We start from the raw sequence: 14,993 nt of genomic DNA on the forward strand, positions 1-14,993 counted from the left end.
TCCCTTTAATTGCTAATGGCTAATGCATATGTACATTTAACTCTCTCATCTCCTCCCCTTGCTGCTTCTGGATTCCTTTTTGCAAATCCCTTTGTATTATCTTCAATTTTCTCTTCTTGGCATTCTGTAATCATAGGGTAACCTAATGCTAATCTCCCTCTCTACAAGTGCAAATTAATCCAAGGGTTGTAAACACATTTTGAGTCTGCCAGTGGCTGAAAACACAACAACTAAGGGATCTCTGGTAGCTTAAAAACACCTTAGTTTGAAAAACCCTTAAATAACTTTTAGGGATATATAATGTTCTCCTTAATTTACACATTCATTTGCTGCTGCAACTAAAATTACATTCATTTCATATCTATTCTTTATTTCTATTGTCTGCTACACACCACATCTGCATAGCAATGCCGGCTAAATTCATTGGACAACGGACAAGTAAAAATGCTGGTAGCTGATTCAGTTATCCACCAGTTGTTACAAAGGCCTAATCATGAAATAACTCTTTGGGTACCAAATACTGTTCACTCTTACTTGTGCATGCACATTGCTTACAGATGATGAGATGTCTGCAGTGCTTGATAGATTTGCTGTGCCTAGTTGCAGTTACCAAGCAATGATTGGACAATCAATGTTTGGGGGTTTAGCAAACAGTCAAATGAGACAGGTTATGTCCATTTGCCTCATAAGCCAAGGAATCCTCTGGGTTCAAGTTATGTTGTGCATTGTTCTGATGCCTCACACAGAGTGTAATTCTATAACCCATATCCACACCTGGGTGCTGGCATGACAAATGGCTGTTTCCTCTTGCTGGTTTTTCATTTTCAGTTTCTTACAATTCTATGACCAAGTGCAGCAGAAAGAGCTAACCAAAACTAATACTTTATTGTAGCTGGTGAAAGTTATATTGTTTTTCAAAAGAGCTCAGGACCAACTTATTGTTATTGGTCACCACAACAATTCAGGGAAAGTGAAGAAGTGTGAATCTCTTTCAGACAGACCCATCATTCATCATGTTAATCTTATGGCATTTTAACATGTTAGGGTTACCAAATCAGTTTGGAAACATGGTGAAAGAGACAATTTTAAAGCATTGAGGAGATTCCTCTCATACCAGATCAGTCTATAAAAATGTCTTTCCCCTCACAGTGAGCAGAAGAGGTTAGAAAAACCCTCGTACAACTGAAGGTAATAATCAGACCAGCATGCCCCTGCCATTTTTTCAGTTTTCATTCATGCCAACTGTTAAATAAAAGGATGGGCCTATCCAATGAGATGCCTTACATATATATACACAACATGCGAGCAAATGGGACTTAAATGAGAGTCCCAACTTAACGTCCGGTCCTTCAGTAATTGTGCATTTTGGACTTATGTGTGTGGGAAAGCATCCCTCATGCTCATTATAGTTATTAATGAAACCTTCAACAGTAAAATAAGATCCCTTTCTCTCTGCTCCCTCTAGTGCACTGGATGCCAAATATCGTGCCATCATTGTTTTTTATTGGAACAATAATGTAAAAGTCTCCTCTGTCTGAAGGACAAAAAGCCATCACTTTAACAGCTTAATGAAGCCAGCAATGTTACATATTCCCTGTCTGAAAAGGGCTCCTGTTTGCGTTCCCTATTAAGTTTATAAGGAGTCTCTGGTGCATGACTGCCCTTCTCTAAAAAAGAGGCAACTCAAATGGCCAATTTCAGCTGCAATGTAAATATTAACCAAGATGTGGAAGATGGACCTTGTAAGTTTAACTATTTATATAGCTGTTGCCTGTTTAACGCACCAAATCATGTGTTGGCAACACTTTTCCAGCACATATATGACAATTAGCTAGTGGGCATCTTGAATATATCTGGGACTTTCACCATGAGTAAGCCAGGACCAATAGGGGCCATAACTGTAAAGGCAGGGTTATATTCAAATTTTTGAAACTCAGTTTCCAAAATTTTGTCAAGGAGGAGAGAACACAAGGGAAAATGGGCCAACACCCGCAACAGGCTTAGGACCAGGGCCCACCATCCTCCTGCCCAGCATTCTGCTTGCTAACGTCCAGTCATTGGAAAACAAGCTGGATGACCTCAGGGCAAGGGTCAAGTACCATCGCAACATGAGGGACTGTGACATCCCTTGGTTCATGAAGCATGGCTGACCCCTTGGTGCCAGACCAGGCTATAACACCATTTGAGTCCTTCTCAAAAACTGCATATACAGAATTGAGGAGTGGTAAAATACTGGTAATTCGAAGCCACACTGCATGATGCGCTCGTTGATGTCGACTGGAACATGTTCCAGTCAAGCTGACGTCAGTGATGATGGATGACGTCAGTGAGTTTATGGAAGTAGCTGTGAGCTTTATTGTAATGCTTCACCCAGGTCATCCACTCCACCCGCACTCATGCATACTCTGGCAGAGGAAACTAGGCCACGCCAGATTACTGTACTATTCATTGACTATAGCTCAGCTTTTAATACAGGCATACAGGCAACATACTGGCCTCCAAGATCAGGGATCTTGGTCTCAACCACTCCCTCTGCAGCTGGGTCCTGGATTTCCCGACTGGACACCCCCAGGTGGTAAAGGTGAGCAACTTCATATCAGGCAGCCTGACCCTCAACACTGGATCTCCCCAAGGCTGTGTCCTGAGCCCCCTGCTATATCCCCTTGACACATCTAGAGCACTGGCTTGGATGTCTTCATATTTATTTAATAGGATAAAATGTGTTAAAGTTTGTGACACACTGTCCAGTAACATGAAGTGCACAATGGGTGTTCCACAAGGATCAGTGTTAGGTCCACTTAGGTCCATTATTTAGCGTATATATTAATGATGTCCCTCAACAGTGTCATGATGTAGAACTGCAAATGTATGCAGATGACACTGTTGTGTACACACATGCAAAAACAGCTGAGTTAGCTGCTGCTAAGCTAACAATTGCATTGGAAAGGATCACACATTGGCTTGATCAATCATGTCTGAGTCTAAATGTAAACAAGACAAAGAGTAAGTTTTTCTCTAAAACCATGGTACAACCTCTTGATGCTGATATTCTCATCAAAGGTGAAAAGATCAACATAGTCACTGATTTTAAAAATCTTGGTGTGACATTGGATCCAAATTTGAACTTTAAGAAACATGTTTAAAAAAAAAAACGGTTAAAACCATAAAGTACAACTTAGCAAATTTTAGACATATTAGAAACTGTCTCTCTTTGGACACAGCCAAGATATTTATGCATGCTATGATTCTTTCTCATATGTCCTATTGCATCACATGTTGGGGGCAGGCTGGAGAAATAGCCATAAAACCTTTTGAGTCCTTATACAAACAAACTCTAAAAACTCTTCACATAAAGCCAATGCATTTCCATCACTGTAGGGTACTGAGCTCTGAGAATTTTAGATTATTCTCAAATTTGTGCCTAGTTTATAAAATTTTAAATGGTTTGGCCCCTCTTCCACTACGTGACTTTGTGTACACTTGCTCAGCAAGTTCTATTAAATCTCCAGAATATCCTCTAAAAAAGATTGTACCATACCATGTTGTCGCACTGCATTTGGACAGTCAGCTTTCTCTGTGAAAGCCACAACTCAGTGGAATGTCCTGTATGTGAAAAATAAAACTTTTGAAACTCATAGCTGCTGCTGGGCCGTGCAGGGATTCACTCAGGACACGGGATACTGTAGAGTCGCATAACAATAGAGGAAGTAAAAGAAGTGATTAAAAAAAAAATTAAAAACGCACTGAACATGGAGAGACATAAGCATGCTCCATGTTTTCACTGGATTATGTTCACTTGTGTTTCCGCTCTTACCAACTCAATGGCAGAGGCCACACTCGGACAGTCTATATTTAAAGTTTGCACAATTATAACTGGCAACACTGGTATGCTAGCAGCTGCGATACCAATAAACATTAATAGGCAGCTGGCCCAGTGCATTCTAGGTCATTCATTTCATATTGTATTCTGACTGCTGGGTGCATAAATGTGGGTAGCGGTAGTATTATTGTGAGATTTTGGTTTACTTTGGTCCAAACCAGCTATTGGTGGACGTGTTTTACTGCATGATATAGTCATTTCATCACATGTAAATGGCACAGTGTAAAGGGGTCTTAAGGGGTACCTTAGCCCATACACATAGAGCTCTTGGACCCTATTTTCTTGAACCCAGCAGCATGACATAGATTGCAGTGAAGTGTGCCAGACGCACCTTTGGCACACTTGGATACAGGGTGGGATCAGGGAGAATACATTATCATACATGAAGGTGGGCGTGTAAAGAGGCTGTCACAATCGTGGCCAATCATGTTTGCTAATTTCACTTTAAACATTTCAAACACACAGTCATGATACGCTGCCAGTTTGGGAATCCTGTTTAGGGTTTACCTCAGCAGAAACATATTATTGGCAGGGTCGTAAAGAATATCAAATATAAATACAGCACCTCAAATATGCTGCCAAAAGCAGATGATGTCTTTTCTGGACGCATTGATGATCCAGTAATCACTATGTTTTTCATGCATAATAGTTTACGATTTTGTTTGGCACCACAGTGATCCATATAATAACTGAAACTGTGCAAAATAATCACTCATAATCATTACCTACATCATGTGCATGTAAGTACAGAAGTTTCTGTGGTTATTTTGCAACAGTCTAGTGCTGATGGTACAAAATTTAACCAGATGTGGCATGAGTCATTGTGCCTTGATAGCGTGCAACATCGTTCCAATACAGACGGCAGATGACGCCTTCAGATGGCTGTAAAGAGGAATCTAGCTGTTGTGATGACAGATGCTGGTAAGAATCACTTGTTAATCATTATTCATAATTATTTAGTCTTGCAGGCATTAATTTCATAACCAAAAAAAAGTTAAAGGAAAGATGAGCAATACATGACCTAAAAAGTTCAGGAACTTTTTATTTGATCTCAGAAACTTTACGAGGGTGCGTTCACCAAATAAAGTGACAAAATATTATGGAATACAAGTGCGCAGAGCTTTCAACTTGCTCTGAAAAGGCTGGATTGAGATTGCCATACCCTCAATTGTGCCTCTCCTCCCTTTGTGGTGCATGACAAATCACCAAGATACCAAACCAGCTCAGTTGAGGAAAATAGAAGTTAACTGGTGCACCACTGCACTTCGCACCCCAAAATGAGGCCCTGTCACCTTTACCGGCACTCATTTCACCTCACTGTTGTGTTTACAGGTTGTTTGACAGTTCCAATGGGGGCTTCAGGAACTGGGAGTTCATGACAGTTCATTTCTGGGGTGAGAAGGCAAAGGGCACATGGACTCTGGAGATTATTGACTCACCGTCAAAGCTACGCAACCCTGAGGTGCTGGGTAAGGCTCAGCAGCACATGCACACTCAGACACACACATTTAAATTTACCATTACATTTGAAGCTGATTATTATGATCGTTACTTGGCACAGGCAACCTAAGAGAATGGACACTGATCCTTTATGGCACATCTGAGCACCCTTACCAGCCTTACAGGGGACAGCACTCCCGCTCAAGGATGTTGGAGATTGTAAATCCAGAGGAGATCCTGGAGGAGCCAGAGCTCCAGGAGGAGGAGGAGGAGGAAGACGAATACAATGGTGAGAGACTAAAAAAATTTTACACAACTTTCACATCTTAAATGAAATATAAAATATACTATGTCTTTGGGTATGTATTCTGCAAGACATCTAGAAATATACCCTGTAAGAAGCATGTTTAACTCATGTATAGATAGCTTATTTTCACAAATGTTTACAAAAACTATTGCACAATATAAAGAAGGTGGGTAAGATATGGGGGGAATATATTTCTTTTTAGGATAATAAAAGATAAGTTCAGATAAAAGCAGGAGCTAATATACATTTAAAAAATCCCTCACATTTCCACATGAAGTACAGTCAGACACAGACATTCATAAATTTAGGCGGATGTTAAATGTATAAAGAAAACTTTCCATTTAGCATTATTTAGGAGTTACCCTGTAAGTTCTTGTCCCATGTGTTAGAATAATTAATGTATAATGTTGTAGAAAGAGATTTATATGCTGTTTGCACTGTTAACAATGATGATGGTGGTGAAGTTGATCATAATAAATGTGGACTATGCATCAAGGACCATGCCACAGTGAGTGTGGAGACCAGGGCTGTGATGGACCAGATTCTGACCACTGCCTCAACTGTATCCACTTCAGCTTGGGCAACTTGAAAAGTGGCAGGTAAGAGTTGAGAACCAAAGGGGGTAAAGATGAGATTCACATTGTTTTAGGTAACAGATAGTTTGACAAACATTTCCTAAAATAGTTGAGTTTGGCCAGCCTTTAAAGTTGCACTAATCAATATCTATTGACAGAGGATCAAATGACTGTAAAACTGATTGTGAAAGGTACTGACAAACCCAAAGAAAAATATAACCCAACTCTGCAGTTCCCCCCAGCTCTATAGAGATTTTTAGCTGCTTTAAGCCAATTATTTTGGTTTTCAAGCCCTCAACTCTTCTCTCATCAGTCTTGTTTCCAGCAGCAATTGGCAGCTGTTTTCAGCATAAAAGCTTTAATAAATCCACTGTACACTACCTGGCAAGCACTAAACAGCAGACAGACAAAGGCAGTCACTAGCTAGTGAACACTGTGGAGTATTTAGCACCTAAAGCAGCAACTCTCATGAGTTGGTGGACACCAGAACAATACTAAAAGGAGTGACCCAGCCTTATATCTACATTGTATCTGCACAGGCTAAACTACAACGGCTGGTCCAACTGGCTTGATAGGCAGCTTCATCTGAATGCCATGGGCCACTCAGTTGTCCAACCACCATCACCGTATAACTGGTTCCACTAGTCTCACCACACTTTTCATGAATCATATTCCTTGACCTGTTTTACCAACAAAAAGAACATTAATTTCATTATGCAGCTGTACGTGACTTTAAGAGTGCAGGCAAGTCTACAGGGTCACCAGGTGGGCACCCTCTCAGTAACTGGTGTTTCATTGAGTTGGGTCCACCAATAAGGCTCAAGTGTCCCCGACCACCCCCTCTTTACCTGTACCCATACAGCTAATATCAGAGATGTATTTGGGCCCAGAGCTACAGAGTGATTTGTAGACAAGTAGCAAGATTTTGAAATCAATTCTCTGAGTGACTGGTAGCCAGTGTAAGGATTTTAGAACTGGTGTAATCTGGTCGTATTTCCTAGTTTTCGTCAGGACCCTGGCAGCGGCGTTCTGAATAAGTTGGAGTTGCCGAAGAGCTTTTTTTGAAAACCCTGTGAACACACCCTTGCAGTAATCCAATCTACTGGAAATAAAGGCATGGGTAAGCCTTGCTAGGTCTTGCTTGGACATTATTCCTCTGACTCTTGCAATATCTTTTAGATGGTAGTAAGCTGAAAAAGTTACCGATTTGATGTGGCTATTGAAATTTAAATCAGAGTCCAGGATAACAGCAAGATTTCTGGCTTGACTTTTAGTTATGAGAGATAGGGAGCCAAGGTGAGAGCCGACATTCTGTCTTTCTTTCTGTGCTCCAAAGACAATTATCTATTGATTATCTTATCTTTATTTAGTTGGAGAAAATTTTGCCACATCCAGTCATTGATTTGTTCGATGCAGTGACACAGAGGTTCTATAACATCGCAAGCTAACAGCATGCTATCCAACAACATGTTTGGCTAGCATGTTGTTATCACTGGAAGCATGCTGCTCAACCCACCAAGCAACAAGACAATCATCCTCAGCTACCTCACCTTAGCAAATATCAAAACATACACTCCTTTCAACAACATCACTAGCTAACATGACTAGCTAACAGCTATGAACATGTTAACTGTGCTAGCTAGCATGCTGCCATCGCTGGCATCACTCACCTTTCTTCTAACCCACAGTCATTCACTGGAAGTGGCTGCAGTGTCTGTCATGTTTTCACTATCTACTTTCAGTTCTACCCTGTTAAACTCAGTTCAGTTAATAGAGACAAAACTGATTTGCCAACAAAACCCCTACAGCCAACCAACCCCTAGGATTGGTGCAGGGCTGTGAGCATTTCTCCTGCAGACTCTGCCTCTGTTGTCTTTAGCATACATTTTGGTGTCTGGTTAGTCTTTATACTCTGTCGTAGCATTTTTCACTGCTCACTTATTACTGTATTCAGGAGCTTTGTTATTTTGTTATTTTTCTACAATATCTTACAATATCTTACTTATAAAAGAAGAATTAGCAGATAGAGCAGGGGTCTGCAACCTTCTGATGTCCCGTGCCACTTTACATTGTTAAAAAAGAAAAGAAAATCACAGACCCAAGTGCCAGTTCATTTTCATAAAGAGAATTTATCGATTGATTTATGTACCGCTGCTGCTTTTCTCCTCGTCTAGATTCCACATGCCAAAAGATATGCACTCTACACACACACACACACACACACTTCATTATTTGAGCAAATGTATGAAAATTACTATGGCACTAAAAGAAATTAAATCAATCTCACAGATTTAGTGCGAACCTTGTCCCTTTTTTCTTCACTGAGCTGCATGATCTTTGGTTCGTATTTTGAAACGACCCAAGATTGGACTTCATATGTGAGAATATCTGTTCGCACATATATGTGGATCCAAATGCTGAAATCAGTGCAAAGGCCACCTTCTTCTGACAGTCAAACTTCTCTGGCAGGTTTTCCCACAGGCCAGAATGGAGGCCACTTGATCGATATTGGCAGTTTCCAGCGTTTTGCGCAGCTTTGTGAATTTTGATGCCCACAGTGAGGGCACTGCCCTCTTGATTGATTGAGCTTTATCAGCGTTATCTTTGAAGTTTTTCCTGTGCCTTGTTTCAAAATGATGTTCTACACTTGGACACAACATCTTCGCAGCAGAGAGTGCACACAGCTCGGTCCTTTTGTGAAATAATTCCAAATTCGTTTGTCCAAGACGGCTGAAAGAGGCAAATATTAGACAACCTACTTCTGCTCATGCCATCATCAGTTGTTCTTGGAATAAAGTTAAAAAAGAAAGCTAACTAGCTATCCTACATTTTCATTACCGCTGTAGTGCTGCACTCATCAGCGGATCAGAGGGAGGGGGGAGGAGCGGTAAAATAGACCATGTCAATTGTGTGTGCTCTCTTGCTGTCAAAAACAATGGTGCATTTTGAGACTACTTAATTATTTCAGTATTGTTTTAAATTAAATTGTTTGTTTAGTTCACCATCAGGCTATATTTTATATTGAAAAAAAGTTTTTATCAAAAAAAAAGGATATTAAAAAAATATTTTTATTGAATTGCTCTGTGTGCCCATGTTAATGGCCTTGTGTGCCACAGTTGGCATGCGTGCCATAGGTTGCTGACCCCTGAGATAGAGTCTTCCAAATGAAAAGTTGAACTCATAAACAATAAAATGTACACTTGCTCAATTCGGCACACACAAGGGTTTAGATGCTACAGCTTTACTTGGTCTGGTATGACTAGTAGGTTATGAAAGCTAATGTTAATGAATGTTAGCTAACTTGAGCTAGATGTTGCTGTAATCTAACACTGTATCTTTCTGTATGTGTGTGTGTGTAGAACCTGTGTGAGCCACTGTCCACTGGGACACTATGAGGACACAGCGTCTCGTCGCTGTAGACGCTGCAGCAAAGGCTGTGAAAGATGTGATGGCCCATCAGCCAGCAATTGTCTCTCGTGTCGCAGAGGCCTTTACCTCAACACACTCAACTCCAGCTGCATCGACACCTGCCCCTCAGGTTACTTTGCTGATGAGAGTAAGTCAACACATCTACTCTATAGACAGAATATTAAATGTCTGATCTGTATATTGAGAACTGTGCGGTTCTCTTTGCAAACAGTCATGTCATTATACGTGATGTACTGTGACGTGGCTTTCTCTGCTAAGCTGATTTTTAACAGTCATGTAAGTGACAAACAAATATCATTGGTCATGATTAATAATACTTGAATTGAGGCAATATGGACTGTATAACTGATAATAGGGTCAGTTCAGCCTATTATCTGCATTTGATAGGATGTTGGACCCATTTTTTGTTCATCAGGGATGCAAAAAATAAGAATAAAGCTTGATTTTGTTTGCAATCACTTTCCATGCATCTTCATTGTCTGCACTTGTCAGTGTGGTTCTACTGGAGATAGAACATTCCAAAATTAACAATAAAAACAAATCAAAACAAGTTTTTTTTTCATATCACCAAGTAAAACGTAAGGATTAAAAAAGAACAATATGGCAGATGTTGGGTAAATTGCTGTCTATGATTGGCTGTTCCTGCTCAGAGCATACAGTACATGTAATTAATCATCTGATCACATGAGAGTTGTTCTTAAAGGAGTAGGCCTCTTGATAAATGTCTTATAGCTCACACGCACTGAAGAACTATTTTACCTCTAAGTTGGCTCTTTAGATCATTATTAAATGTAATTCTTAGAAGTTTGATAAACAGGTGCTGGTTACTGATCTGCTGCCTGCTTGTTAAACCACAAACATCTCAATTTCTGTTTCTACATGTGTTAAATAGAAAACATGCAGAGTATGGGTGTAGAGGATTTTGAGTTGTTAAAAGGAAACTTTGACAGCTGAGTAATGAAAGTAAATTAGTTAACAAGTTAACAAGTAATGTAACGCATTACTTTAGCTGCTGAGTAATGAGTGCTGTTATTATTTTACAATGAGTAATATGTAAAAGTCATTAATTGCAATTTTTAAGTAATTTGCCCAACACAGACCAACAAACACTACACTTAACCACCAACAATAATCAACAGACAGGAAAAGTTGAAATTTATAAAAGTTGGATTTAGTGTGAATATTATTATTAATATCCAAAGGTTTAGTTTCTGGCAGAACCTCCACAGATGGTTATCATGTAATATTAACAGTGTTCTTTTTGATGGTATTGATAAGACTAATATTGCATATCTGATACTGTCAAGATAAATATTAAACATCATATCCATCATCAAAGACTTTGAGAAACATGTTCCATTTATAAAAACTGTTATCAGACAGAAACCATTCAAAAATAATCTTGTGTTATGTCTCTTTTGTGTACACTAAACCTAAACTAATGTGCTTTAGATAGTCTAACTCTAATTGCTTTATATTTCTCCTCTCAGCACCTGAATGTGCTTTTTTTATTGTCATCTGACTGTGATTGTAACACGGTTTGGTTGATCCTACTCCAACTTCAACTACTGGAAACACAACACACAAGTAGGCATCTGACTATGTGCAAATACCACAAATGTGGGTATTGCGATGGATCCTGAGTGTTTGCTAGCACATTGCCCTGTTTATTGGCACGTTACTGCCACTAACTGTCTACTACAGGAATAGCATGAAAACACCAGCTGGAATGTTTATGGGGTCACCCACATGTTTGTACTTAAGATACAAACAGGAACAGGAATGGGAACCTGCTCACAAATGCATTGCTCCAAAGCACTATTACGGTACCTTTAAGTATCATTACTGGATCATAACATTGGTGATGATTAAGCCTGTCAACTGGAAATGTTTGTGCTTATTTTTTAGAGCTTTTTTTTGATTTATGACTTTTACATACTAAATATACTAAATATATTGATGCTTGTGCTTGCTGTGTATGCCAGGTCAGAGATTGTGTCTGAAGTGTCATGAGACATGTATGACATGCCTGAGGTATGCAGATAGATGCACTGCCTGCAGTGAAGGCTACAGGTACGTAAAGACAGCTAGACTACCATTATATATGAACATTTGCTTTTAAACAAGTATTGTAATGTAGCTGGATGTTTTTGTTTGTAGTCTGGCGGGGATGACTTGTGTTCCTGAATGCACTAATGGAACCTTTTTCCATCTGGAGGAGATGACGTGCAGCCCCTGCCATTCCTCTTGTAGGACTTGTACAGGTCAGTATGTTTTCCAGGTTATGTGCAGTTTATATAGTACCTTTCCATGAAGAACAAGCCTAGAAGCAGAAATTAAACAACTCAGTGATGAGTCAAATGCTGATTAAGAAACGGTAGGTAAACTTGTTGCTTAGCAGAACATGCTGAAGAGATTCAGGTACAGGTATGCCAATCCACTCATAAATATGTTTTGATCACCTTTTTTCAAAAGCACTGTGTGCTCTTGATAATGTTTCATACAATGACCTGGAGACATTGAACTTGCATGACATGGAGTTTCACATTGGTTTTCCCAGGACCAGGTAAGGAAGAATGTATCCAGTGTGCTGAGGACTACCTGCAGCAGGAGTGGAGGTGTGTGCAGACTTGTATTCCTGGATACTACTCTGGAGAGGCAGCAGGAGTCCCCCATAAGATGTGTCACAGGTGAGTAATTCTCAGGCCCACAGATATCAATAATTCATCCCTGGATCATTTAAAAATCAAAATGTTGGATCATTCTGTTATGAAGGTCAAATATGGACTCCCACAAGGGTTGATACTGGGGCTTAAACTTTTCATATTATATCTTAATGATATTTGTGAAGTATCAAACTCTTTGCAGATGATACACTTTTTTCGTTCTGGAGAGTAAATAACACTATTGGATAATATTGAAAAATTATAAATTTGAGTAAAAACATTTTATGTTATTTCATAACAATTTATGGCCTTTGCAGATTGAAAAAAGGAGGATCAAGTCACAGTATCCATAGATTGAGTTAATATTGAAATGGTATACAAAATCAAATTTATGGTTTTAATTATGGACCCTAAGCTTTTTTGGAATCCTCACACAAATACAAGTGTCCAAAAGTATTGCAATTTTGAACAAAGCAAAGTATATGTTGGATTATAAGGCACTTGAAATGTGCCTCTCACTTATTACCGCATTTTAGTTAGTGTGTAGAGTTGGTACACATGTACAACTTATTTAAATATATACTACAGAAAAGAGCAATAAGAATTATAAATGAGGTGGATTCAAGGGAACATAACAACTGACTATTTATCAAGTCAATGGTAATAAAACCGAAGGATTTAGTTAAATTCAAAACTTTATCAGTTATCTTTAAAGCCAAAAACAGGTTATTTCCTAAAGATTTACAGAAGCTGTTAGTTAAGATCAGGTGATGATGGTCACGGAAGGGAATTTCATTTTAGGATTTGGTTTGCATGTACAGTTTTACTTTAAAGCAGATGTGCATTTCAGTCTGTGGAATTCTCTGGCAATAAATATCAAATAATGAGTAATTAAAATGATAGAGACCAAATAGTTGGACAATATGAATTTCATTAGGGATGTTTATGTTTAATATTCTGTCATTGGCCATAAATTTGTTTTTACTCAAATTTACAATTTTTCAATATTATCCAATAGTGTTATTTACTCTCCAGAACAAAAAAAGTGTATCATCTGCAAAGACTTTGATACCTAACAAATATCATTAAGATATAATATGAAAAGTTTAAGCCCCAGCATCGACCCTTGTGGGACTCCATATTTGACCTTCATAACAGAACGATCCAACATTATGTATATGTTTTGATGTGTGTCTTAAAAGGTCTTTTATGTTGTAAGTGTACACCGATGTTATTGAAAAAAAAAGAATAAATGAACAACCACATTTGAATCTTACACCTGATATATTCTGGAGCAGCAACTCCAGTTCTATTTTCATTTGAAAGTAAAATTACTGACAATTTTTATAGATAGAGATAGCTGAGCGCTATCTCTATCTATAAAAAGACAGGGACAAGTAAGTGTTTGTGTAGGATTTGATGATTTCAGCACTGTTTGTTCTACTAGTTTAATCTTGCTGTGCCTCCAGGTGTGAGGAAAACTGTCTGATCTGCAGTGGCCCCGGAATGACTTGCACCAAATGCAAAGATGGCTACAGTCTGGTCAGCAGGACCTGTATTGTTAATGCATCCTGTAACAATGGTGAGTGTGAAATTATTACCTACATCAGCTTCAATCACCAGCCACACAAACTGTCTCAATGGAGGGTTTTCATGTGACGTTGTGCACCCTCCTGGTAATACTGGAGGTTCTCAACTCTAAACATACAGTACAGCTTGCTGTCTTCCTCAAAACAAAATATGCTGTTCTCTTCTGTGCTGTTTATTGATTGGAAATTGATTGTTTTCCTAATTATATAGTTTATCCATTTTATGTTCTCCAAAAAATCTAATGCAATACAAAAATAAGTAAAAAAAAAAAAAAAAAATATATATATATATATATATATATATATATAGTAAAACCAACTTCACCAATGGCACTTGAGCAGGCAGCAGACATTACAATTCTTGTGCTCAGTCTTCATGTAGTTTAGCTAATTCTCTGCTTCTATTCTCTTCTGTCTGTCAGCCGATGAGGTGTTCTGTGAGATGGTCAAGTCTAACCGTCTCTGTGAGAAGAAGCTTTACCGTCAGTTCTGCTGCCGTACCTGCCTGATGAATGGATGAGGAGCCAACCGCTAACCAACACCTCCACCTCTGTAATCAGTGTTGAAGAGAGACAATAGAAAAGAACAGAAGAGTTATTTGGTCAAACATTGTGGTCAACATTACAATGAACTAAAATGGCTCAGTTTAACAGTGGATGTCTCTGTTTGGAATGAAACTCTCTAGTTTTATTCCTGTAAGTTGCTGAAAGCAGGTGGGATTTTAGTAAAATGGGCATTTTTATAAATGTTATGCAATATATGGAGTGTGTACAAATAGTCCATTGTATTGAACGTGTATTGAACATGTACAAAACTAATGTTTAAAACCACTGCTTTCATTCAAATATAGTAATGAATGGATTTAACATTCACTAAATAGTATGTTTATTTTATTCCTGGTTTATCAAATTAGTTTTATTATCTAAACCATTTCAGGGTCTGAAAACGTTCTGAGAATCGGCCATTTCCATCACTTGTTTCAGACTTTGTTTTCAAGACTTTAGTTTTTAGTTTAGTTTAACTTTTATCTCAGTTAAAATGTAAATAATAAACCACGCTGAGCTTTATATAGTCAGAAGTGTCTCTGTCTTCTTTAAAGGGGACCTA

General features: G+C 38.6%; 1 protein-coding gene across 1 annotated transcript in view; it reads left to right on the top strand.

Moving 5' to 3' along the window:
• Nucleotides 1-14,538, top strand: part of pcsk6 (proprotein convertase subtilisin/kexin type 6) — a 35,151-nt gene extending 20,613 nt beyond the window's left edge. The window contains exons 15-23 of the mRNA XM_042415301.1: nt 5,213-5,349; nt 5,442-5,609; nt 6,124-6,226; nt 9,562-9,758; nt 11,617-11,704; nt 11,792-11,895; nt 12,192-12,321; nt 13,767-13,879; nt 14,309-14,538. Coding sequence (XP_042271235.1) covers nt 5,213-5,349; nt 5,442-5,609; nt 6,124-6,226; nt 9,562-9,758; nt 11,617-11,704; nt 11,792-11,895; nt 12,192-12,321; nt 13,767-13,879; nt 14,309-14,406 — 1,138 coding nt within the window. The 3' untranslated portion in view covers nt 14,407-14,538. The remainder of the gene's footprint in view (nt 1-5,212; nt 5,350-5,441; nt 5,610-6,123; nt 6,227-9,561; nt 9,759-11,616; nt 11,705-11,791; nt 11,896-12,191; nt 12,322-13,766; nt 13,880-14,308) is intronic.
• The last annotated feature ends 455 nt before the right edge of the window (nt 14,539-14,993 follow it).

This window comes from Thunnus maccoyii, chromosome 1, assembly GCF_910596095.1.
Source record: "Thunnus maccoyii chromosome 1, fThuMac1.1, whole genome shotgun sequence".
In the NCBI taxonomy this organism is placed as follows: Eukaryota; Metazoa; Chordata; class Actinopteri; order Scombriformes; family Scombridae; genus Thunnus; species Thunnus maccoyii.